The sequence below is a fragment of the Pelmatolapia mariae genome, linkage group LG23 (genome assembly GCF_036321145.2).
Source record: "Pelmatolapia mariae isolate MD_Pm_ZW linkage group LG23, Pm_UMD_F_2, whole genome shotgun sequence".
NCBI lineage: Eukaryota > Metazoa > Chordata > Actinopteri > Cichliformes > Cichlidae > Pelmatolapia > Pelmatolapia mariae.
In genome coordinates, this window is record NC_086246.1 from 44,831,446 (window position 1) to 44,856,447 (window position 25,002).

Here is a 25,002-nt window from a genome sequence, read left to right on the forward strand (position 1 = left end):
GAAAAGTTGGAACAACACAGCCAAAAATGCTAATTAGGGAAATGCAGGGGATGGTTTCAAAATATCTTTAATCATAAATCACCAACAGTCCAATAATTCACATCTGGCAGCAAAGCCTCAGGAAAAGCATTTGGCATTCGTTTTGCATGTACAGAAACAGACAATACAGGACTTAAAAATGATGACTGAATTATACATTAGATCTTTTTAAATGGTTATAGCATAACCATTACTCTCACCAAATAAAGGAATGAGTTTTGGAGGATTGATGAGAATTAGAAGTGTAGAATTTATGCCAAAGACCACTGAATCTTTTATGGCCTGACACAAATTTTCTTTCATTTTCCTTTTCTGTGGCACAAATACTAAACTACAAACACAGCTGTAGCTCAAACTTATCATCATGATTTAAACCAGAATTTAACTTGTATCAGTGGACAAGGTTTTTTTTTCTAAATAAAGAGTAGTTAAAATGTGTTTTATGTCATTGTGGGCGATTCAGTTGTCTTGTATGTCACATTTCCACCCATTATATATTTTCCCCACGTGTTTTATATCCGTATTCTTTTACTTGATGCAGATCAGTAGTATTTACAATACACAGGAAAATGAAAAATATTGTGTGGAAAGGCCACTAACGCACATCAGTCTACATTGTATGAAAGAGTGCCTTACGGTGAACATGCCTGAGGCTTATCTTCAAACACAGACGACTCATAGCAGCCACCTGGCCCTCAGAGCGTGTGTTTAAATGGTTACTGGGAATGCCTACTTAATCTGGAAATTAGTTTTTGTGGAATATGAAAACAATATACATTAAAAGCTGTTCGTGTACTGTGTAAGGCACTCTCTCCTGGACTTAAAACACTGCACATATCAAAATCAGGCAAAAAAGCCAGCAAGACCATTAAGGTAACAAAAAAAAGAAGTTAAATAAAACCTCCCATGCCTCTTTAACACACTTGCACACACAAACGTTCACCCAGCTATGCTGCCTATGTACACAAAAACCTTATCTTTAATACACAGAAAATTCTTTTACTTATTTTTTTTAATCTCCACTCCTAAAAAAAGTAAAGTGCAACCTTGTTAACACTATAATCAGGTGGTTTGTTTTGTTTATTTCTTCTCTTTAGCTTGCTGGCCTTTATTTCTGCCAGACTTTAACTGGTAAAGCAACATTAAACCAGTGAGCCAGTAGGAGAGGCTCAGTCGATGGCCATGTCAGATGATCTTCTGCTTTGAAACAACCTATTTTCAACTCTAGAGAAATCAAATATATTACACAACCCCAGCAACCTTAGATGGGCTGAATAATGTAAAGTTTACAGTAATGAACAAATGAATGAATGGATGGATGAAAAATTGGGAACACGTGATAACAGACAAATTTAGAAAAAAAAAATCCAAAAGGCAACATCATGGATATTTTCTTCATTGTCCATTGCAGTTTCAATCGGATCCTTTTGCCAATGATCTGGGTAACTTAAAGCAATCCAGAAATGTGCTTACACCTACCCAGGATTCTTTCTGTTTGGTGCAGATTAAGGAAGAGAGACCAACTTCACCAACCACAGTGGCCTGATTCTGGAATCTACGAGGGTATTTGGACATCAAACATCCTATTGTGCCTTCATCAGTAGCTGTACATGGACAAAGGTGTGTCCTCCATTTCATCCTACAAGAAAAAGAGAACGATATAAATGCTTACACCTATGTTTACTAAGTCATACTCACACTTTTGCATTTTCTTTATGCAATACAGTTGAACTTCAGGAATCACTTTGTTATAAGGCAGCAAATTATAACATTTTAATAGCTTTATTATTGGCTCATATTCAGTGTTGGGTGTAACGCGTTACTAAGTTACTAAGTAACGCGTTACTGTATTTAAAATACTTTTCCACTGAAAAAGTAGAGTAACTAATTACTGTTCATTTTTAGGTATTTTAAATACAGTTACTTACAATGTACTTGCGTTACATTGTAAGTAACTAAACTCGCTGAATATCATTATTTAATTTCATTAATTTATCTTCTAAAGGTAAAAATAAACTCTGCCGCTCTAACATCGCTGTAGTGCAGCTGTACGTCATTTCGCGCCAGTTTGCTGCATAGTCGTATTCTACAGCGGAAGACGTCGGACTCGGCTGAAGCCTGTGGCTGTTTTACGAAATGGACATATTCCCGTTTCTGAAACAAGCAGACAAGAACATTACAGCAACATGTAAGCTATGTGCTGGGGAGAAAAAAACTATCGGCTGCTGTTAATAGCGCGAGTAATCTACCGAAGCGCCTGACACAGAGCATAGACGAACACTTCTGAGTGATCCTTGTTCATCATCCATGGATAACACCGCGGAAACTCCTGCTAAGCAGCACAGAAAGCGTCTGAAGGTGAGCTTAAAAAATGACTGCAGGCTACATAGCTGGACTGGCCATCGGGCATACCGGGCATTTGCCCGGTGGGCCGATGGTGATCTCCCTCTGTTTCTACTTTAATCATGAAACTGATCAGTGATCAGCTGATCAGCTTTTCTCTCTTCTTTGTTTATCGCTCTGAATCTTACAACAAACGTTTTCATCTGATGTAAAATGTATAGAAATCCATTATTGTATATAGTATTTTTTTAGGGTCCCATCATAATTTCTTCAGAAGTAGCTAAGTACTGTTTATGATGCCAGCATTTTCCCACATTTTCTAGATACTGTACCGGTACTGTGTGTGAAATGCCATCAAAAAGTCAGTTAAGTTTTTCTTTCTCACCTGTCTCTCTGTCTCCTTTCACTTTTTAAAGGTTGCCATGTTAGAAAAAATATTTTGCCCTGCCATGCTGTTTATTGATGTGGCAAATGAATGGTTTATGAAAATATATCTAAATCTGTCATCAGTAATCAGTAATGATCATGTCTCACCTCTAGTCTTCTCTGTCTTACTTTCAGGTTTTCACTATGTGTTGTAGATAGTTCAGGAGGTTAACTCGACCAATACCAGAATAGGGAGGATGGTGTAGGTTTAAGTTTATTAGATTGATACCATTTATACCAACAAGACAGTGTACATCACTGTGACAACAGCGTTTGTTTTCATTCAAAGGCTTTATGGTTTTTCCTATAATACCTGGTGGGCCGGTCTCTAGTCAAAATGCCCGGGCCGATTTTTTTTGTCCCAGTCCAGCCCTGGCAGGCTACATTGTGGAACAGATGCTACCGCTGCGTACTGTAGCGTGTCCGTCTTTAAAAAAATTTATTTATTATTTAAAGAGTTTAATTTCTATTGTTTGTCCACTCAAGGTTTATGTGGATTTTAAGAAGTATTTAGTTAAATACTTATGTAGTACTTAAGTTACTTTTCTGACACAGTAATTAGATAAGTATTTTAAATACAATATTGACTAAGTAATTAGTAATAGTAATTAATTACTTTTTTAAAGTAACTTACCCAACACTGCTCATATTATTAACACTCCTGTCTGAGGGGCTATTGGACTTTGGAAGCCACTATAGAATAAAAAGCATTCATGAATCCTTCAGGAAGATGCAAGATAAACTGCTAAAAGGGTGTTATGGGCAGCAGAAGGAGGAGACCAAAGCCCTCGGGTGGGCTGGGGGTGTATACATGCACATAGGCTTAAATCATGGCAGCCTATAAGTATCAGAGGCAACAGAGACAGGACCAAAGGTGAAGACTGTGCAAAGAAGCCCAAGAGGCTGAATATTGTAGAAGGGTGGAAGGTGCACGCCATTGCAGCTCACACTGAGAGACACTGCCAAGTGTCTGGGATTGTGCACAGGAACATCTGTGCCCAGAATGTCCAATGAGGCACATCCCAAAGTGGTTGAGAGCAAGAGAGCAAATGTTCTGTAAGACTTCAAGTACTAGACGGACAAGCTGATACTGGCTAACCAGCCAGATATAGTGGTGGTTAACAAGGAACAAAAGATGCCAGTAATCGCAGCAGCAACATCGGAAAGAATGAGCATGAGAAGAATGGAAAATGGAAAAGCCCTGTGGAGGGTAAAGTCCAAAATGGTCCCAGTAGTGATAGCAGCATTAGGGGCTGTAACCACCAAACTCAAAGAGTGGCTACATGAGATTCAAGGCACAACGTGTGGTTTCAAAGACGTAAAGCCCTAGAAATAACCCTCAAACTCCCAGGCCTATATTAGAAGCCTGAGGAAACGCTGTGAGTTTTAACTATATTAGGAAGAGCAGCAGCAGAAGTACATCTCCAGTCAGGCCAAATGAAAACTGTAACTAAGAGTGCATAACACATCTGTGCTTAACAACATCTGACAGGCTGAATATTTTCCAGTGTTGCTTGGATATGATGGGTGAGCTCACCATAGGTAGGTCCTGCAGCCTGCGGAACTCCGGCCCGTTGCCTCTTCGGCGCAGTTTGAGGAAGAGGAGCAGAGTGATGATGACAGCAGCAATGATGAAGGCTGATACCAGACCAGCCAGGAGGGGGTCTAATCCAGGAGAGTTGTGGGCCGTCCCTAGACAAGAAACACCATAGACACATCAGCTGGGGCCATTTTTCTATTACCACACTGGCAATGCAGCGTTTAGGGAGGATTTGACTTTGACTAAACACTATAAATATACAACTTCTTAAGTAGTCATTTGAAGTTCTGGTTAGAACTATATATAGACACTCCATGAGCCTGCTGAGTGTTCATCATGAAGCTCAGGACAGAAGTGTCAAACAGGATGTTTAAACTTGCCAGAACGATACTTACGGTGAACAAGTAAAATCAGCAAGTCATTTTATTATTAAGGTATCATTTTAAGACCTTTTCAAACTAAACTAGAGCACTGTATACAGCACATGAAGTATGTTTCCATTTTCTCCCAGGTTATTGTTTAATTTCAAAGACTAGCCTGACCTTTTGTTTGTTGTTTCTTTCCGCTAAGTATTTCTGGGCAGGAGGATTTCAGATCTGCGTTTCTGGCATCTCTGTATATGAATGTTGCTATGGAAGACTGTTTTGTAAACTTAGCTGTTTTTTTAATACCCTTTGGTCAAAAGTAACAACAACCACAGAGCCATGAATGCTTGCTGTTCCTCTGGCTTATGGAAAGAGGCAATGTGCCAAGCACCTAATAAAACCACACAGAGTGAGACAAGCAGAGTGAATTTTACACTTAAACTGTAGTCAAACAGCCTTGACAACTGAGAAAAGTTAATCAGTTATTCATTTCTTTGCACCTATAGTCTGGTAAAAGTACTTTCAACGTGTTCAAATGAATGGTTTCTAAACCCTGTGTGGACTGTATGGACACAGAGAGAGCAACTGTTCATAAATAAATCATTTAGTAAATAGAGAGACGGAGACAGACAAAAAGGAGAAAAACAGAAATCTTGAGGCTAGAGTCCCATGACTGCCTCTGTCCCTTTCTCAAACAAACCCATGATTGTGGAGTGCTTGGTGGTGACAGTGCTTGTAGAAGATGTAAACGAGGGGGTTGCGTGGTGTGTGTTTGTGTCTCTGTGTGTACAGCCAAGGACTGGCTTGTGCTGGAAACAAAGAACAGCATCTCCTTTGTTGATAAGCCAATTCACTTCTGGCTCTGTCAATATCCTGGAAGTGAACAGTCAAGAACAAATTCATATACCAGCACAGAAGGTATTATGCACTTACCGTTCCCGTCCACGTTGAGCTGTGATGGGTTGTTGGCATGGGAGCTGGTCTGGATGCTAGGCTGGGTGGACTGTCTGTCGGACAGTGAAGTGTTTGACGTTGGCTGGGAAGTGGAGGGCTTTTGGGGGGAGGCGGTGCTGGAATTTGTGTTGGACTTGGTGGTGGCGGCGTTAATGGTAGATTCAGGTTTTGGTGGTTCAGATGCTGGGGCAGAAGTAGCAGGGGGTGCAGAAGTGTGCAGTACCTGTGTGGTGCTGATATTAATGGGAACAGCTGTGATGGGGCTGCTCTGGGATGGTGAAAGTGTCGTATTTGTGATGTTTTCATTTTTTGCTAATGTAGTCTTAATGGCGTTGTCGGTTACTATGGAAAGAGAGAGAGACAACATTATTGTTAAAATGATGTAGTACTATCAGGTAAAAAATCAAGTCATGCAGCAGTCATGTCTTTAGTTTCCTGTGTTTACATTTCTGCCAGCACATCCAATTTAATTTGACCTATTTTATTTTGTAAAATAAAAAAAGCAGTGAATCTAGCCTTTATTTATAATAATATTAATTATTTAAAATTACACAAAATGATATAAACAGTAACTATTACTATTAATTCACACAGGAAGTGGTTTTATTTATTTTTATGGTAAATGGTGAAGAGTTCCAGGTGGTCTAAACATAGAAGATAAGAGCAGTTTTTCCAACCTCAACCTCTTAAAAGGCTTGCAGTGATAGCCAAAGAACTAAACCAGTCTCTAGAACCAGTGTGCAAAATGACAGCTTGCCAATAAGAGCCTTACAGTATATAACAACATATGCCTATAATACCTTTTACACAAATAAGATTTATTCATATAAAATCCATATAAACCTGAGGATAAACATCATCCAAGGGCTTAAAGGTGGAGACAGAGATATGCAGATAAATCCTCTTACTGTAATCCATAATGGTGAAGCATATGGTTTCAAATATTTTTTTTCCTGAAATAGTCAGAAAATTAGATCTACTTCTGTTAAAGAAGCAGATCTAATATCTTAACAAGACTGAATGATATTTGAATGTAAGCAAAACACCGGAGATAAATGAATTTGTTTCAAATTACTGTAAAATTGTATTTTTTAAAAATGTTTTTTTTTTTTACTGTATTTTCTTTCGAAGAAAAAAAGATTAGAGGACTAGGATTAAGGTCATTTCTTCTGAAAACAGATGGTTCAATTGACTTTCAGCTACTCTGACACCTTTTCGATAGACTGGCATGAAATCCGTTCAGGTATTCATGGTTTTTTCAGAAGCTGTCTCCTGAAAACTTTAGTGACCGCTTGAGGCTGATGAAATGAAATGATCGTGGCTGGTGAAATCTCTTGAGAACTGTGGAATTAAATTTTGTACAGGATAAAATGTAATTACTCTGATGATCGTTTAACTTTTATGTGGTGCCATCATCACATATCTGCTAATGTAATGCAGTTCTCATCAGCCTCGGCTGTACTTTTGTGCTGAAAGCATGTTTAATTTAACGTTTACCATAAATCACTCTAAACAAGACTTGCTTTCTATTATATGAAGCAAATGTTATCTATTATACATGCTAAATATCAGTGAATTAATTTACCTTATCACCTTTCAAAGTTATTTCCAATAGAATATTTTTTTTTCCTTAAAATATAACTAAATATACACATGCAAAAGGAAAATGTATTTTCCTTTTCTGCATGCTGCTTTTTTAAATCTAAAAGTGCCCGGTAAAAGTGATATTTAAAGACAGAAGACTTCATACTTCTGGGTCTATAATAACTAAAACTGGCACCCAAAAGCTTCATGGAGAAACCTTATGAATACTTAAAAGTGTGGATTTTAATCTATTTGTAAGATCATATTGTGGCACGCTATATGGACAAAAGTGCTGAGCAGATGTTTTCTGTCCCACTGTCACAGGTGTACAAAATCAGGCACCCAGCCATTCAGTTTGCTTTTACAAACATTTGTTAAAGAATGAGTTGTTTTAAAGAGCTTTCTGATTTTGAGTGTGGCATTGTAATAGGATGCCACTGTTACAGCTGGTCAGTCTGTGAAATGTCTTGCAAAAAGGAAGTGTTTGTAATAGGATGCCACTGTTACAGCTAGTCAGTCTGTGAAATGTCTTGCAAAAAGGAAGTGTTTAAGAACTACAACAAGGTGAGAGACCATGTAAATTTACAAAGTGAGATCAAAAAGTGCTGAGGAGCACAGGGCATAGAAGTCAGCAGCGCTCTGCTGACTCAGTAGTTCCAGACCTCCTCTGACATTAACATCAGCACAAAAACTGTTGCACCAGGAACTTCATGGCAAGCTACTGTAGATGGAATAAGGAGGTGGCCCAGTACTTCTGTCCACAAAGTGTAGGAAGTCTGCGCTATAGGAGCAGATAAGGCCAGTAAGTGCTTTCGAAACTAAAAGGACTTCAATTCAGTTTTAATGGTAGATTATGTAAAACAACAATTATCTGATCTGCTTTTCTTCAAACTCTGGCAGCAACATCCTGGATAACATGCAGTTTTGTAATTGCTGCGTTCAGTAGGTCAGTATATACTTTAAACGGGATTAAGAAACAAAAGCTGGAACAATCTTTGGGTAAAGAAATCCCAAAAAGTTGATTCTGTTCATCTGGACGTAGTGTTTTCAGTGGGAGAAACATTTCTTCACTCATCCAAGTGACTTATTCAGTCTCCAACACTATCTTTAGGCAGTACCTGCCAAAGTGGGTTAAAATGTCTTGATGCGTGCTCAATTAAGAAGCCACTTGGACGAGTGACAAATTCTTTCTCCCACTGAAAACGCTACATCAAGATGAACAGAATCAACTTTCTGGGAAAACCTTAAACAAGCTTTTCAGCTTCAGCTGTTTCACGAATGGTAAACAGCAATTTTGTCCAAGAATAATTATTAGCTATTAAATAGATATCAGAATCAAATGTGTCACTTAAGTTTTTTCCCTTCTGATTACGTCTGTGAGGCTACAGGACAGAGGCTCTCTAACACTTGGCGCCTTACTTTGTCTTCATTTAACTTTAAACAGCTCATGTTCATCTATTGATTAGCAGCTGACACAGTCAGTTAAATTAAAATATTTTACTCATTTGGCATTACGGACATATACAGCTGTGTGTATCAAGAAAGCAGCTACAGATATTCACACCATACTTATGAATCACAGTGGTAGCATATAATTACGTGCATGAGCATGCTAAGTATAACCTACCTACAAGCACTAAAAATGAAAATTCACTTGTTTCCACTCTACTGAGGTAAGTGCTAATGACTTAAAAGTTAAATATGTCTGATGAAAACATAACCACAGCTATCTGCCGGCTTAAATCCTGCAGAGATACTGACTCATGTAAATGAAAATAATTGCTATTTTTTTACAAAAAGTAATTGCGTATTAATAAAAGGTACTCAGCCTACAGATTTACTGATTAGAAGTCTTATGCGTGGACTGAGTGTGTGTGTGTGCGTGAGAAAGGCAAAGAAAGAGCTATCCATGTCTGTCTTGGGGGAGAGGATTTCACTTCTCTTTCTCACCCCCATGTGAAAAGTCGCACAGCATTTAATCACTTCTCATCTCAGTGGCATCTGAATCACCTCTTTCCCAGCTCTTCTCCAACTATATTTTGCCTTTATTCTCCAATTCTTATACAGTTAAGCTAGTCACAGCTTCTTTGTACTGCTCTTCTTCACTGTTTTGCATCATCTTTGCATTTAGTGGCGTTTCCTGTTCTGTACTCTGTTTCTTTAAAGTCTGAACTGAGCTCTCTGTCCCTTCCTGTGTTGTGTTTGTGGAATCGCAGTCAACACTTAAACCCTGTCACTAGCCCTGTGGCCCACTTCTGGACGTGGAAAACGGTGATAAGGACTTTGTTAAATATAGCTCCTCAACTCTGAGCCACCTGCTGTTGTGCTTCCTATAAATTCTTCTGAAGTGTAACAAAACTTCCCGTACTGGCAAACGTCAAACAGACGGAAACAATAACCACAACAACGCATCACAGTTCGTTGCAAGTTTGCAATATTAGGCTACTTCCTAAACACTTTAGCCTACCATCATGTTTTGTAAGTGAGCGCAGGAGTAAGAGTTTGGAGGTGCATGCTTACCATTATCTTTCCCTGGTTCGGCTGTGATGGTGATGCTTGTATTTTCTGTAGTTGTGCTACTGCTCACATTGACTGTGCCACTGGAACTTATGTTTGTTGCTGGGCTGCTCCCTGAATGATTGGCAGCGTCCAGGCCCAAAGTAGACACATGGTCCAGAACTGGAGCCCCTGTAGTTTGAACAGGAGTAGCTTTTGAAGAAGGGGCAGGAGTATGCCCATCAGCTGAAGAAGTAAGGACAGAAGCAAATGTGTCATCTTATTAATATCCTTAAAGTCACAAATTATTTGTTCATTATTCCAAATGCATATGGAGCAACAGGCAGTGTTCACACCCCAAAACCATCGTAACAACTCAGGGTCAACACAGGCTAATGTTTAAACAACCAAGCAATGGATACTGAAATTAAAACATGCACACATACAGCTGTGCAAACATTTTAAGCAACAACAGTAAGGTATTAACAAGTGATAATGGCATGAATACATTTTTGAATAAATAATATTATTAATATTATTATTCATTCATTTATTAAATAAGTGTGCACGTCTTCTCACTTCTTTTCAATATGTAAACTAAATCAAAAAAGTGGAGCAATGTTGGAGTGTATTTCGCTTAATTTTTTACAGTATTAATTCTCTTTTTTCGTAAATAACTTTCTTTATATTGTTTACACGATCGAAATATAAATTGAACACAAACAAAGTTTCCGCATGACCCCAGTTGTTGGCTTTTGGCAGGGAGGTTTTTCAGCATCTTGGACAACTTGACCTGGTTCTTCTGTGAAATTAGACTTTCACAACGTCTGTTTACTTGAGATCAGAGATTTGCGGGGGTTGCAACATCCGCTCCAAAACTATTTGTTCATCTCGTTGCAGCAGGTTGCACTTTAAAAATCTCATTATATGTCTGGGATAAAACCCATCAGATGCCCTCTCATGTTACTGCTGGAATCCAAAAGTCTAAAGAGCCCCAAACTTTTGCATAGTGCTTTATATGTAAATGTATCTGTCCTGAGTAACGCCTCAAAATCATCACAACAATTATGGAACAGCTTCCCTGGATCAAACAAGGTTTTAGTGTCTGGCTAAAGAATTTGGAAAGAGAATCATCCAGGTAAGGAAATCCCAAAAACTCGATTCTGTTCATCTGGGTGTAGCGTTTTCAGTCTCAGTGAGACTGAAAAAGTCATTTGGATGAGTGACGAAACGTTTCTCCCACCGAAAACGCTACATCCAGACGAACAGAGTCAACTTTTTAGGACATCAAGTTGTATTTGTTTTGCAAGTCCAGAGTTTCTTTTGCATCAGGAGCCATAAATTCCCAACCATTTTTCGCATGTGACCTTTTAAAGTAAATCAAAGTAAACCTACTTGTGACCTGTAGAGATGTGATTAGCTTAGCCAGTGTGTGATGTTCCCTTTTGGGAGACATCTTTAGAAGGCTGATATGACAAACCATCCATAATAAAAGTATATATCTATTTTTAAAAAGTGTTTTACCAACTCAAGTTTAACCTTGCATCCTTTTATGAACTCTAACCTATAGGTCGCAAAGTGCACAGTCACAATGCCGCACGAAAAAAAAAAAAAAAAGGACACAGTTTGACTGCCACTTTCAACTACAGGCCATATAAGTTGTGTGAACTAATGAAGACCTTCACTCTCTCTCTTCCCCCCTCTGTGCTGACACATTTACCTCTACTGTACAAGGCTCCATTTCAGTTTCTCCCCTCCTTTGATGAAGACCAGAGCACTAATGTAATGTAAAGTCATTACCGTTCCATAACACACTGCCCTGATGCCTTTCATTACTGCCATAATCAGTCACACAGCTCATCAGTAAACACAGTGAGGGAGCGAGGCAGAGAGACACAGACAGACCCAGAGAAAGAGAGAGTTGTGTGAACTAAATGATACCAAAACAGACACACTCATAAATAGACAGAGGTGCTTGGCTGTATAATACTGGCCTTGTTCCCTCACTTTAGCTCCATTAGCGAGCTTCCTAGGTCTCGTCTAGTAGGCTATGTCTGTTTTTGTACATGCATGTGTGTGCAGGGTAAAATCATGAAGAGAGTCACTGTTTCCACCATTGCACACGCCCCTTTTTAGATATTACAAGGGCTTACTCACAATCTTTCAGGCCAATGCAGCATGTACCTGGGGAGATAGCTTTTGCCCATTTGTTGACCCTGCCAGCGAGAGAAACAGCCAAAAGTTTCTCTGTGAACAGATGTCTGCTGCTGCAGCACTGCTGGAAAAATATACTGTGATACAGTCTGCCTGAGACACATCATAAGCTCTGTTTTCTCAGCAAGTGGTTCTGGTGACATTTGAGCCAATACTGCTGAAGTGAGCTTTTTATTAAGTGAAACTGAAAGAGCTAAAAACAAACAGCTATGCACATGCTGTACTCAAACTGCCTACCATGTTTTTGGCTCTCGTTCTCATTCAATAGACCACATGTGAGAGCCTAAACTAACTATAGGTGTTTCGTTATGTTTTATGATAGCGAACTTACCTGGTGCATGCATGTTACACACCGCAGGCAAAAACTTCTGTCCTAAACTAATTTGCCCCATAAAAAACCCTCCCAGTAAAACTTAATAATTATCCAGCTCGGGGAATTTATCAGAATTAAAAATTAAGCTCAATGAAATGAAACAAAGGGATTTCTTGTAAATGGAAGCTATTAAAAACAGCCTTTTTGAAACCAGGCACCGAGAGAGCTTCAACTTATATCACAGTTCTGCTTCATAAGATGCTCTATCTGTAGTTCTTTTCCTGAGTAAATATGACACCATACAAATGAAACTTAAACCCAGCTCTGTTATACCGTGTGCATATTATTGCATAGGTATGCTGGCTGAAGCATGATGTCAGTTACTGAAAATATTCTTACTTTTGATCTAATTTTAAATAGTCTGTCTGTGTTACTCTTATTTATTTAAAACTTGTGTTTTCCACAGGAGAAAAGATCTCATTGATTAGTTACAAAAGAAGGCTATATGAGTGCAGCATTGCTCATATTCTTTGCTTCTTTGCTATGAAAACTCAGGGGGCTTTTTTATGGTGAATGCTAATAACCTGCCATCATCCCCTTCCTTGTGTTTAATACATACAGTAAAAACTGAACCTGTTACCACTGAACCGCTTAAAATCTCTTCATAAAGTCTGCATAGTGTACTGCAGAGGCGAGCCAATTAGTAGGAACCCAGTAAAATGACAGTGTGCTGCTGCACATAATTAGAGGTGTCATTTATCACAATGTACTTTTCCTGCTAATTTACAGCCAATAAATGTTCTCCAGTGGAGCCGTGCTGTTTCCTATTCATTTGAATTTCAGCTCGAGGAGCTTAAGGGACAGTTCAGCCCAATAAACTCTTTTCAAATGTCAACAGTCTCATTGTCCTTTTATGTGAGAGGTGGTGATGGAAGAAAGAAAAGAGAAGGCCGGAGGAAGAGAGAAAAGGGTTGTAACAGGTAGGAGGGGGCAAAAAGCAGAAGGTGGGTTAAGAGTGAAAGACAGGATGTGTGAGAGGTGAGTTAATGTAATGCAAGCAGAAAGAGGAAGAAGGGGAGAGGGAGCAAGGGAGGAAGTGATGTGCGAGATAAAATGTGGCTTGCTTGAACAAAAAGTAGAGGCGAAGATGTGGAGTAGAATTTTTAAAATAAATCTGCTCAGTGTAAAAGCGAGTTCGAGCTAGAAAAAAGGAGGAACTAAAACAAATAAAATAACAACCTGTCTATCTCTTTGTTGCGTAAAATGAAAACAAAACAACAACACTGACTTCATCCTTTAAACCCAGGTGATTTTTGTCATTTTAAAGCCGGACAGACATGACTAATAATGCCACTAATCTCCACTCTAACAACAACACAAGTGTCAGCAGGTGAGTTTGGCGTGAAAGGCTACGTTTACTTTTTAGGCGCTGTAAGCACAAAGTTCGGGCATGTAGCATACAAAAATAAACTGCCTCCTACCGTGTTCAGCGGATCCCAAGTAAATCGCTAGAAGCGCGCAAAGGGCAATCCAGAGTTTGGTCTCCATCATCTGTGTCTTGTGGCGACGCAGTAATAAAATCACTACACAAGCGTGATTTCCTCTCCTCTTCTTCACCCAGGACTTCTCCCGCTTTTGTCCACAGTCGGACTGCAGACTTTCACGAAACAGTTTAAAAACCCGAGGCCGCTTTAGTGTCCTAACCGCTGCGGAGAAACAGTAGCTCTAACAGTGTGTGCGTGGCTGGAGGGACAAAGTTGAGGGAGGAGTGTGTGGTGTGTTTTCTCTCTCTCTCTCTCTCTCTCTCTCTCGCGAACCAGTGCCACGTGTTCCTGGTTCAAAATAGTCAGCGAATCCGTGACGCACAGGCGCACAGGGCAACGACGACGCAAACACGAGCCACACAAATCACAAATGTATTAAAGATCTGTTACATTGCTATTTATAGTTAATTTTTAAGCTCCATATTACTCACTTCAACGAACTTCTAACGTTGTTTTTCTTCTGTCCTGTTTTTCCTCTCCATTCATACCTAATTTAAAAATAACGTTAACAAATAAATTACTTCCTCAAATGCCTGTGATACATTAGTAATATTGCACTGGCTATATAATATGTATTACTCCATTTTTTTCTCTCTGTTTTTAAAAATAATAGGTTTTCGTAATGTCTGACTTATTGACGCCTTTAAATATGCAACAAATCCATGTTTAAACTGGGACAGTGTTAAATCATTGTCTCACTAAGGATTCAGCTATACAACATTTTAAAAAAGCTTTACTCGTTCTTTTAGGTTTATAACTTTATGCTAAAGCGGAATAAAAAATAAGAACGTTCTCGCTTTTTGTGATTTTTAAGGCATGCTGTAAGTTTTTCTGTCATCCACATGGGGACGCTGTTGCTTTAAAGTTGATTCTTATAACCGGCCAAACTGTAAACTGCAACTGTTAAACTGAAAGCCATTTTTCTCACACATTTCAGTAGATATAGAATTATATTAAGATATTAAACTGTTTTGGGGGTGGAATGAAGAATAGTAAACATATACACAGAAGGTTGTTAGGGCTGGGTTAGGGCTCTCAACTCTACTGTTGATTCACTGGTTTAAATAAGATTAGACTTGTGAGTCATTGATGTCCTACAACTCCTGATTCAATTTTAACTGCAATTTTCTTCAGTTGAATTGGATGGCTTTGTTTTTATTACTGTTTGCACACTATATATACGTTTTAAATAGTTATCTGTTGACAGTGATGTGTGGTAATAATTTTGTCCAGGAGAAGTTTATGCGATATGCACTTAAAAAAAGATATATTGGTCTATTATATATTTTATTTGCATATAAAATAATAAACCTAATATGATAGCTGGGATAGGCTCCAACCAGCTGCAGCCCTGGAATGGATAAAGGAAGAAAATGAATAGATGGATGAATGAATGGATTTGCAAGCCAAGTTCAGTAAAAGAAATAAAGCCATTGTTTAAAAAGCACAACTTGCTTGAAAACGTAAAGATTAAGATGTATTTGAAAACACAGGGTGGCATGGTGATGCTGAAGATCCTCTATTGAAATCCAGTCCTGGGCCTTTCTGTATGGAGTTTGTATGTTCTATCTGATACCCCAACTTCCCTGCAAAGAAGTGCATGCAGTTAGGTTAATTGGTGATTCTGAATTGCCTGGTGTGAGTGTAAATGGTTGGCTCTGCGACAGATTGGCGACCTGTCCAGGGTACCCTGAGTCTCATCCTGTGACAACTAGTTAATTATTCGGTATATTTAAATTAAGGTAACTGTGGGCTGTTGTTATTATTATTATTATTAGTAGTAGTAGTAGTAGTAGTATTGGTAGTATGTGTGCATAGACCATCACTCGCAATCTATTTAGGGAGGAAACTGTCGCATTTAATGTTAATGGCTTCAAAAGGGCAACTCTGGACGATTTATATAATTTAACCTTGTGATGACGCAAACAGTTTAGTAAGACTAATGATATATAACTAACTAATAGATTATAATAGCAAAATCCACTCTTTGCAGTAACGTATACATATCCGGTGCATTTAGTATTATAGGAATTTTACAAAATCGCTGTTTCATTTGCCTTGTTCATTGGTTACGCTGCGATTACGATATTTCCAACAACACGTGAACGTAGCAAAGGCTACTGGTGACGGAGCAGAGGCAGAAGAGCGGCGGGGAGCTGCCAGCATCGTCTCAGACCGTCGCAGGACAGAAAGGTGTGAAAATACTGGTCCACCAGATAGACTGGCGATAACACATGGAGATGAGATTGTTATGATAAAACTGTCACTCTGAAAATACCAGCGTCGCCGTCTCGCTTGGTTGAATTTGACACTAGGGTTGCGTCAAGTTACATTGCTACGTTAGCTAGTTTCGTGCTAGCACAGTGACGCTAGCAATCGCTGTAGTATTCTTACATAGTGGAGGTTAGCGACAGCTAGAAGAGCTAATGTTAGCTTGCCGGTTAGCCCCTCATGTCATCCTTAAGACTACAATTAATCATATCGTAAAGCTAACCTAAACATGCTCATTGCTGTTGCGGAATTATTATGGAAATTACACACTTTGCGGGGGAAAGTTTAACGAAAGCTGCTGCTGAATGTGTTGCTCCTCTTTGATCATTTGACAGCTCCGTATCAGCGGAGATATGGAGACACCGGGGAGAATAGCAGCCACACCGGACGCCCTGGACTTTACGGTGGAAAACGTGGAGACGGTAAGTTTTTGCATCAGTCAGCTCAAGAGGAAAAGCAGGGGCTGTGTTAAAGATAACACGGGCGACTTAAGGGGGAAAGCAGGACGCTTAAGTGCGCCTTGTAGCCCGTTGTAATTACTTTGGTTAAGACTTTTTATTACAATGCTGGTTTATTTAGGGGACGTGATGTTTCTGTGTTTACGAGCTGACCTCACCTAATTTAGCCTCGACTAAATGCTATGTTTAGAAAGAATACTCAAGTGGTAACAGGTTGTACCATGCACATTCTCCTAAGTGCGCTTCAAGGTTTTGTTTATCTTTGTCAGATTGGTTATATTCAGCTGGTGTGTGTGTGTGTGTGTGTGTGTGTGTGTGTGTGTGTGTGTGTGTGTGTGTGTGTGTGTGTGTGTACGTGCGTGTGCATGGCAGTGTTTGCAGCCAGGTCGCTGTGATAAATCTCCCTCCTTGGTGGCCGCTGACAGGGGCACAAGGGGATGGGTGGGGAGGCGGTGGAGAGTGTGTGTGAGAGAGAAAGGTTCTCCTGTGGTGGAGGAGAGCTGATGTGATAAAACTGATAGAGGGATGAGGTGAAGGAGGGAGGGGTCCATGTCGATAACAGTGCCAGTAAAGAAAGAGGAGGGGGTGAGAGGAGGTTGGGGATGCGACAGAAATGATTAGAGGCAGGTTTAAAGGAGAGAGGCGGATTCCTGTGGGGAAAATGCCTGGATAGATAGGTAGTGTGGTGTAATAAAAGCACAAAGAAGAATAACAAACACTGAGCATGGTCCTGTTCTGCCTTGGGATAATCTATTTTCACTTATTCATGTTTCATTTCTACAAGTGGAGAGAGTGTATTGTTTTATTGGCACAACAGAGAAAAAGATACTCCATTCCATGGAATTACATTTTCTAAATTTAAAGTTAACACTAGCATATATTACATGCACTCCTTAAAATGTGTAATTAATATAACTTGAATCATGGAGGTAAATTTTTAGATAAAGTAAACTAAGTCCAAACTCATATGCTTAGATATTATCATAACATTGCTCTGTTTTTATTTTGGGTTTGCAATATTGAAGTGAAACCTTGCTTACCAAAAACCCTTCACACAAGCAAAAACAATGCCTGATATTTAAAAATAAAAAAAAAATGGTGTGAACCACATGCGCTACATTCAGCTTTCACTGACTCATTTTACTGTCTGAATCAGGTAGTAGTGTCAGGGTACTAATCATTCAGTAAATAATAGTTTTTAAAAAGTGTTTAAGAGCATGTCTGTAATGTCTTTGCAAATAACAAAATGTCATGTGTGGGTAGTGTTTAAGAATTTAAGGTCGTTATTCAGATTGTGTGACAGCTTGCACCAGCATTCAGTCTGTTCCAAGCCGTACAGCACTATCTGTAATCTCATGAACTAATATAGCATGCATACAGCACATAGCATCTGAGGTATAATTTCCCATAAAAGATATCAGCAGTTTTGTATTTATAGTGCAGTGGCATTTCAAAACTAATGAGATATTGTTAGTCTAAGGCTTGACTATATTTAGAAAGTAATAGCTGAGTTTTTTTTCTATTTTCTTATTCTTTCTTGTTAGTTTGGTGATAACACTTTGGTTATGGGATCAGTAGGATGCTAAGAGAATGGAAAGTGTCTTTAAATTTCTTTTCCTGCTTACCTAAAAATGTTCTTAGCATGTAAATCTGATATTTAACTTATTGTCTAAGATGTTACTATCGGCAGTAAATTACCTACTGTACAGCAGCATATGGCTTATGAATAAAAAGATAAATTGCAATTTTATTGGAGCAGTTGAAAAAAGGAGATTGTAGATGCAGAATTTTCCCTTTGCTGCAGTGGGTGTTGGGTAGTGTGTGCTTATATTATAGATGGTGGTGGAGATGATGGTTCCTGGCCCAGTGTTTCTATGTGTTCCATAGAGTGCTCTTTGTTCAGTCTCGGCTCTGTGAAACAAAGTGTCACACTGTCAGGATCTTTGTGTGCATAATAAAAGGGGTTCGAACACTGGCGTACATTTCCGCCCAACTCTAATTATCTTTGGAGTCACTATGTGCCAAGAAAGTGAATTTTTTAGAGGAAATTCAGAGCGCCACAGTGTGTTTTTAGGATTTTGCCATTTTTCAGCTCTCCCCTGAGATAAAATACTGCTGTACCACAGGAAAGAAGCCCAACACTGCACTGGATCGGCCCAATTCTTGCTCAAGGGAACTTTAACGGGGTGACTTTCTGTTACCGTAACTACCTGTAATCACCCCACACAGGATGCTGTGCACAGAAGACTGTCAAGGTCCATTTAGTATGGTTTAGTTCCCTGCCTCTCAGCTGGTAAAGCACCTCTGCCATTCGGTAACTGTAGGTAATTTCAGGGTGAGATCTATGTAGCAGCAGGTGCAGTTTTAAGAAGTTTTATCACATTTAAAGGCTGAGGAGACTATTCACCCAGCCAGCTAACATATTATAGAACATAGTAGCACCCTAAAATCTGTCACTGAGAAATTACACATGATGTATTAAATAGTTTTTCAGTAGTGAGAGTGTAAGAGTTTTATATATCTTCTGTGCTAATCCAATGCCAGTATTAAATGAATAACCTGAATTACTCACTGTGAGAAAGAGACTAGGAATCTTTTTTTTTTTTAATGTTTAAGTCTAGACATTAATAATTGGTTAATTAGCTCCTGTCATGTTAAGCTACAAGTTAAGGGTTCTCACCCCCACCATCTTGGTATTTTGAAACAAAGAACAGGAGAATCTGACTGTGAAACTAAGGACACCGCGCTTTCACGCAGCTTGTTATTGGGCCAATTGTTGGCCAAAGAACCTCCCCTGGGTAGTGTTGTTTCTTGACTCTAATAATAACTATAATTTACAAAATTAACATCATGTTTTAATCAACAGTGACAGAGAAAGTGAGCCGAGGACAGTTTTAGTATAGACTTCTACACAACTAGACTTCTTTTTACCAGAGAAGTCAACCTCATCTGACCATTAAAATGCATGTTTTCGGTGAGTGCTCATAAACCCCAGTTCTCTATTATAGACATTATCCAATTATATTAACATTTTGAAGATGCATGCATATAAATAAGATCAGTGCAGTCCAGCCCTGACTTAGAAGTTTTAACATCAGGTGTCTTTCTTGCCTCAAAACACAAAGAATTTGGTTTTAAAGTAATTAATATTTCTATTTTTTTCACCAGATGCTTCAATTTAGATATTTATTTTAAAGTTATCAATTGTAATTCATAAGTACTTATTCTGTGATGCTAACTCACTCTCAGAGCTGAAAGGTTTAGTACGTTTGAGTTCACACACACAGAGTTGTGCTGCAGTGTATTACAAACTGATTGTAGCTGACAGAGAGCCTGGTTAGGAGTAGGTGCAGAGGAGTAGATCACAGTATCATCTGCATAAAAATGAAACTTTGCTTTAGTCATGTTTTAATGGTCGTCAAACATTTCACATTACTCTAGGGGCCACCGGCATGTAAAGAAGTCTGACCTTACCTCGATGACACCTAGGCTCACTAGGCGAAATGACCCTCCCTGTAAAGTCCAGAATATATGGCTTCCACTCGCCCAATCTTTACTCCGAAGATTTGGGCCAGCTTATGCACTCCATTTGGCCTTGAGTTGCAGTTCCTCACCCCACAGACAGTTCAACACTTGGGTGATGAGACATAAAAGTAATCATATTCCAAATAAACAAAAAAAGAGGGAAGTGAAGCCTGGAGATGCTTGAGTATCCTCTTCTTGAAAACCCATCATCTCACACCTGCTCCTGTCATTTCATGAAGGGCAATTTAGTATGCCTGGAGGCCCTTCAGACCCACACCTTTCACATCCTTGTGGCCAAATCCTTGGGTGGGTGGTACTGTGACAGTATTATGGTTGTTTATATCTAAGATAAATGGCAGCAATCTTAGAACTGAATCATGGGACGCACCTTTAGTTAGATGAAGTAAAATATTAATGAAGTTGATCACAGTTACACTGAACATTAGCACAAATCACAGAGAGTGAAGTCAACAGGAAAAGCACACTAATGGGGGGTTTTCAGTTGTCATGTCTGTTAACTAACATCAGCTCTAAATATCAGATAGATGCATTTCTATAGTAAATAAATAATATTATCCTCAATTCAGTATCTACACCTCAGCAGTCCTCTGAAAATGTTCAGGAAAATAAATGTTTTATGGAATAAGGGACTGCATATGGAGACATTTGGTACAAGAGATTTTTTTTTAGTGTTCATGTGACTGAGATATAATCACTCTTGGCAACATAGTATTCTTAATTTCTATCTTGGCTGTATGCTGTCAACAGCCACCCCCGCACACAAACTATTGTTCTTTGTTCCCTCATTAATCATCATTCATCTGCATGTCTCTGACTCTCGCAGTGTTATCATGGGTCAGTGATGTGATCATGCCTTCTGCATACACAACCGTAGCTGCTACAGTGACACTTGTGGACAGATGGCTTGAAAATAGACTGAACCTGACCTGCTGTGTGTGAACACAGTGTGCAAAGATATTTCCAAAGTATGTGTGTGGGGGTTCCTGCTTTTACGCCTTAAAAGCATGCTGGGGAAGAGAGATTTCTTTAGTAAAAATAAAAATAAAAAGACTGCCTTTATTTTAGATCTGCCTGCCTCTATTAGTCCAAATCTGCTGCTATGCACTTTTTGTTATTTTAATAAGATCATTTTTAATTTGTAATGGCTCTCACCTTCTGGATTTGCTTCATATTTGGTATTTAGTAAATTATAGGTGAAGTATTATAGCTATTTGTTTTGGTAGTGAGGATTCAGCTAGATGGTGAATCTGTCTGATGGAGGCATGTTGTTTTTTTTGTTTTGTGTTTTTTACCTACACGCCCTTTCCCCTCCTACAGTGGTGAGGAGGCTAATGACCTTTGACAGTGTCTGCCAAGAGCTCGTCTTCCTCAGGTGAAGCCAGGTGGTTCAGGCAGTTTGCGACCATCTGTAGATACAACTACCTCTGTCAACTGCAAGTAAAATTGAGGGCTGGTGTTTTTAAGGATATGAGTTTTCTTCTTGTTTTAAGAACCAGTTAACAGTAGACAATACAGTTGTTTGAGATTTTTGAGATGTCTCGTGTGATTTATAGGAAAAGACAAGCAGTGGTTCTTTGTCAGCAGATTAAAGGAGCAAACTGAGCAGACTGTTTAGCATGGTGTGCTTTGATAATAAACCTCGGAAGGACAGAGCAGCTCAGACACAGCGCTGTTCAGGATTAAATAAGGAGAAGTCTGCGATCACACAGTAGAGTTAAAAGCTGCTGTTTATGACTCGAATTTCATCAATGGCACAGTGGAACTGACTAAACCGTCTTTTATACATCCAATCTTTTTATGTTTGATCTATGTCTTAATTGGTATATGAGTTAAAGCTGGACCTGAATATTCATCTATTCAGATTTGCATTAACATTTTCCTCTTGGATGAGCAGTTCGCTCTCAGCTATGTATACCCTAGTAACTTCATAAACCTTGTTGTATTATAACTTTAACTAATAGCTGTCCCTGGTACCAGGCTCCTTGCACTCTTGCTTCTGTTAACTTTATTGAAGAGTGGTGCGTTAGCAGTTTTACCTGAATCCAGTAGTTTTGGGCAAATTCGCACATAATATTTGTGTTGATTGTGAGATTTGTGAAGTCAGACACTTTTCTCTAGTAGTAAAGCAAACTGCAATCCTTCCTCCCCTGAATTATCATATTTTATTCAGATAATGAGCACAGAGAAGCAGAGCTACTCCTAGATGGGTCTGTTGCTAGTGTTTTTGTATACGATCATGTGAGAAGGACAACAAGGTGCTGAGTGAAATGATTACACTCAGTGCTAATCATCAATAAAATGAGATTTAAATGGTGAAAAAAACAGAACATCATTAGAAGAAAGCTGGTCAGTTATTTGTGGCATTTCAATTATTTGCGAGATGCCACAAATAACTGAGTATATGGGAAACATTGCCTATTTGCCATATATACTTAACAGGTAATGTTTCCAGGAAAATACTGCAGATAGGTCTATATACACCACGAATAGATGGATTAGCTGATCTATATTAATACTGAAATTATTTTCCCCTCTCTAAAAATGATAAATGTCCTAAAAATCCAGTTATAGTTGGGGCCAAATTGCAAAGGTCCTGCCAAATCACAGCACAACATTCATTTTTCATACATTTTGCCATGGAGATTTTTCTACATCAGTGGTTCTCATATTTTCTAGCATGCTACACTTGAACTGAAACATAGTTCACACCCCACAATTTATATGTTGTTAACAGTAATACAGGTTGAATTATAGTTAAAGGTTAGCACAAAAGCAACAGTAAACTGTTGTCCTTATTTTCCCTACAATTTATCAGGCTTAGTTTCTCTCCATGTGTCAACAGTCCTCAATCATGGTATATGTGGTTTCAAAAAAAAAAGGTTTCATAGCCTGTTATCACTTATGTTTCTCTGAAACTGAAGATAGATGTTAAGTATGAGCTAAGAATAAGTAAAGGCCCCTTACATACCATACATATGGCTCCTATAGCTCTTGCTATAGCATCTGTACATAGCTGTACAGATGCTACCTGACTGTGCAAACAGTCAGCTCATTAACAGCCAGCAGCCGTGTTCAGAGTAGTATAGTGAGTGGAGACAGATAATTGCAGTGGAGGATGACAGACATTTAGAGAACATCACCTGAAACTCTGCCTCTAGTCAGTATTGACTTTGTATTGATAGTCTTTTTTCAGTTTTCAGCTTTAGTTGTATTGTTGTTCTTTAGTAACCTGTCATGTTTTGGTTTTTTTTTTGCTGTATTGTTAAATCTTCCCTTTTCTGCAACATTATAGTTTGGGGTAAAATGTAAATCCTAGAAGAAATGTGAGAAACAGAGGCATGGGAAGAAACCAGATGGACTGTTAAGGCTCGAGGAAGAAAAATAGAGAGATGAACTGTCAGAGAGAAAAGAGGAGAGCATGACTGGTGGTGGAGGAAGTGATGTGAGCAGGCTTCAGGGGTAAAAGACAAGGATCAAAAGCTCACTGAATAGATTTTTTTTGCTTCCCTGAGACACTATGTGCTGGCAGCCAGCTGTTTCAGTTCAGTGAGCATGTATGTGTGCTAGTGCGCTTGTGTGCGAGACAGAGACAGGGAAATAAAAAGGCATTTTTTGCAGAGTAGTGCCTCGGTATTTTGTCTAGCATTGTCAGGATTAGAGGTGTCTGTTTAATTAACACTGCATTTTCTTTTCTTGTATTGCCCTCTCTCACACTCATCCCTTATCTTTTTTTCTTTGGCTCTCTCCTTGCTCTCTCTGCACTCAAGTACTCAAATTACTCAGAGCTACATTTCACAGAGTCCTGTTTTCAGGTCATTGCTTTCTCAACTGTTCAGATTTTGGAGGTAACCTGTCTATTTGGTGTTTGTGTTGCCAAGTGAGAAAAGATTCTCATTTCTCAAGGCATCAAGGCCTTTCCAGCATACAAGCGCTCAAAGGAACGCATCTATTCGCAGCAGGTCTGTTTGCGGACACCCACTGTTGTGACTGTGGAGTGTAGTTGCAAACATTTCTCACAAGAAAGTTGTTCAGATCCTTCATGGTTCAAGACTGTATGGATTGGTTTCACTGTTTAGTGTTATTCTTCTCTTTTCTTTTTCATAGGCACTCCACCAGTTGTACTATGACCCTAATATAGAAAACAAGAATCTGGCCCAGAAATGGCTAATGCAGGCTCAGGTCTCGCCTCAGGCCTGGCAGTTTTGCTGGGCCCTCTTGAGCCCAGAAAAGGTACATGGTACACAGACTCTCACAAAGACACACATAGATAGAAAAAAGCTAAGATATTTTCTGTAATTTGCATCCATCTTTTCTTCTTTCACAGGTTCCAGAGATCCAGTACTTTGGCGCTAGTGCACTTCACACCAAGATCTCTCGGTACTGGTCAGATATCCCCACAGACCAGTATGAGTCTCTGAAGAGCCAGCTGTTCTCCCAGATTGCCTGCTTCTCCTCTGGCTCCAAGATGGTGCTCACAAGGCTGTGTGTGGCATTGGCCTCTCTGGCACTCAACACCATGCCTGAGGCCTGGCCTGGCGCAGTGGCAGAGATGGTGCGAGTGTTTCAGGAGGACGGGGGAGGAGTGGACGGACGGGCACGCTGCCTTGCATTGCTGGAGCTGCTCACTGTCCTGCCTGAGGAGTTCCAGACCAGCCGCCTGCCCCAGTACCGGAAAGGACAGGTATCTCTCCAGGCACCCCTTTCTCCTATCTTTGCATCCACTGCAGGTCTCCCAATATTAAATTATTTTTTTTTTAATTTTTAACTCTTTTACTCAACCACTGTCCATGCATCTTCAGAGTGTTTATAGTGCTTTACAAGATTTTTAGTTGTGGAAATGTGGAAAATTTAAAAAACTTAAACGGCTCACATGCCAGTAGCGACTTCTTGTAATATTTTATGCAGTATT

The 25,002-nt window shown here is 39.3% G+C and overlaps 2 protein-coding genes across 2 annotated transcripts in view; one reads left to right on the forward strand and one right to left on the reverse strand.

Annotated features, from left to right (window-relative positions):
• Positions 1-51: 51 nt before the first annotated feature.
• LOC134620440 (mucin-2-like) lies at positions 52-14,028 on the reverse strand. The gene is made up of 5 exons (XM_063466595.1): positions 13,756-14,028; positions 9,772-9,993; positions 5,647-6,009; positions 4,346-4,500; positions 52-1,678 (listed from the first exon to the last, which is right to left on the reverse strand). Exons 1-5 carry the CDS (start codon positions 13,823-13,825, stop codon positions 1,637-1,639), a joined length of 852 nt encoding a protein of 283 aa, XP_063322665.1. The 5' UTR covers positions 13,826-14,028; the 3' UTR covers positions 52-1,636.
• Positions 14,029-15,933: 1,905 nt separating this feature from the next.
• The window catches only part of LOC134620176 (importin-13-like), a 28,331-nt gene continuing 19,262 nt past the window's right edge, over positions 15,934-25,002 (forward strand). Inside the window, exons 1-4 of the mRNA XM_063466197.1 lie at positions 15,934-16,011; positions 16,425-16,511; positions 24,198-24,323; positions 24,418-24,774. Coding sequence (XP_063322267.1) covers positions 16,443-16,511; positions 24,198-24,323; positions 24,418-24,774 — 552 coding nt within the window. The 5' untranslated portion in view covers positions 15,934-16,011; positions 16,425-16,442. The remainder of the gene's footprint in view (positions 16,012-16,424; positions 16,512-24,197; positions 24,324-24,417; positions 24,775-25,002) is intronic.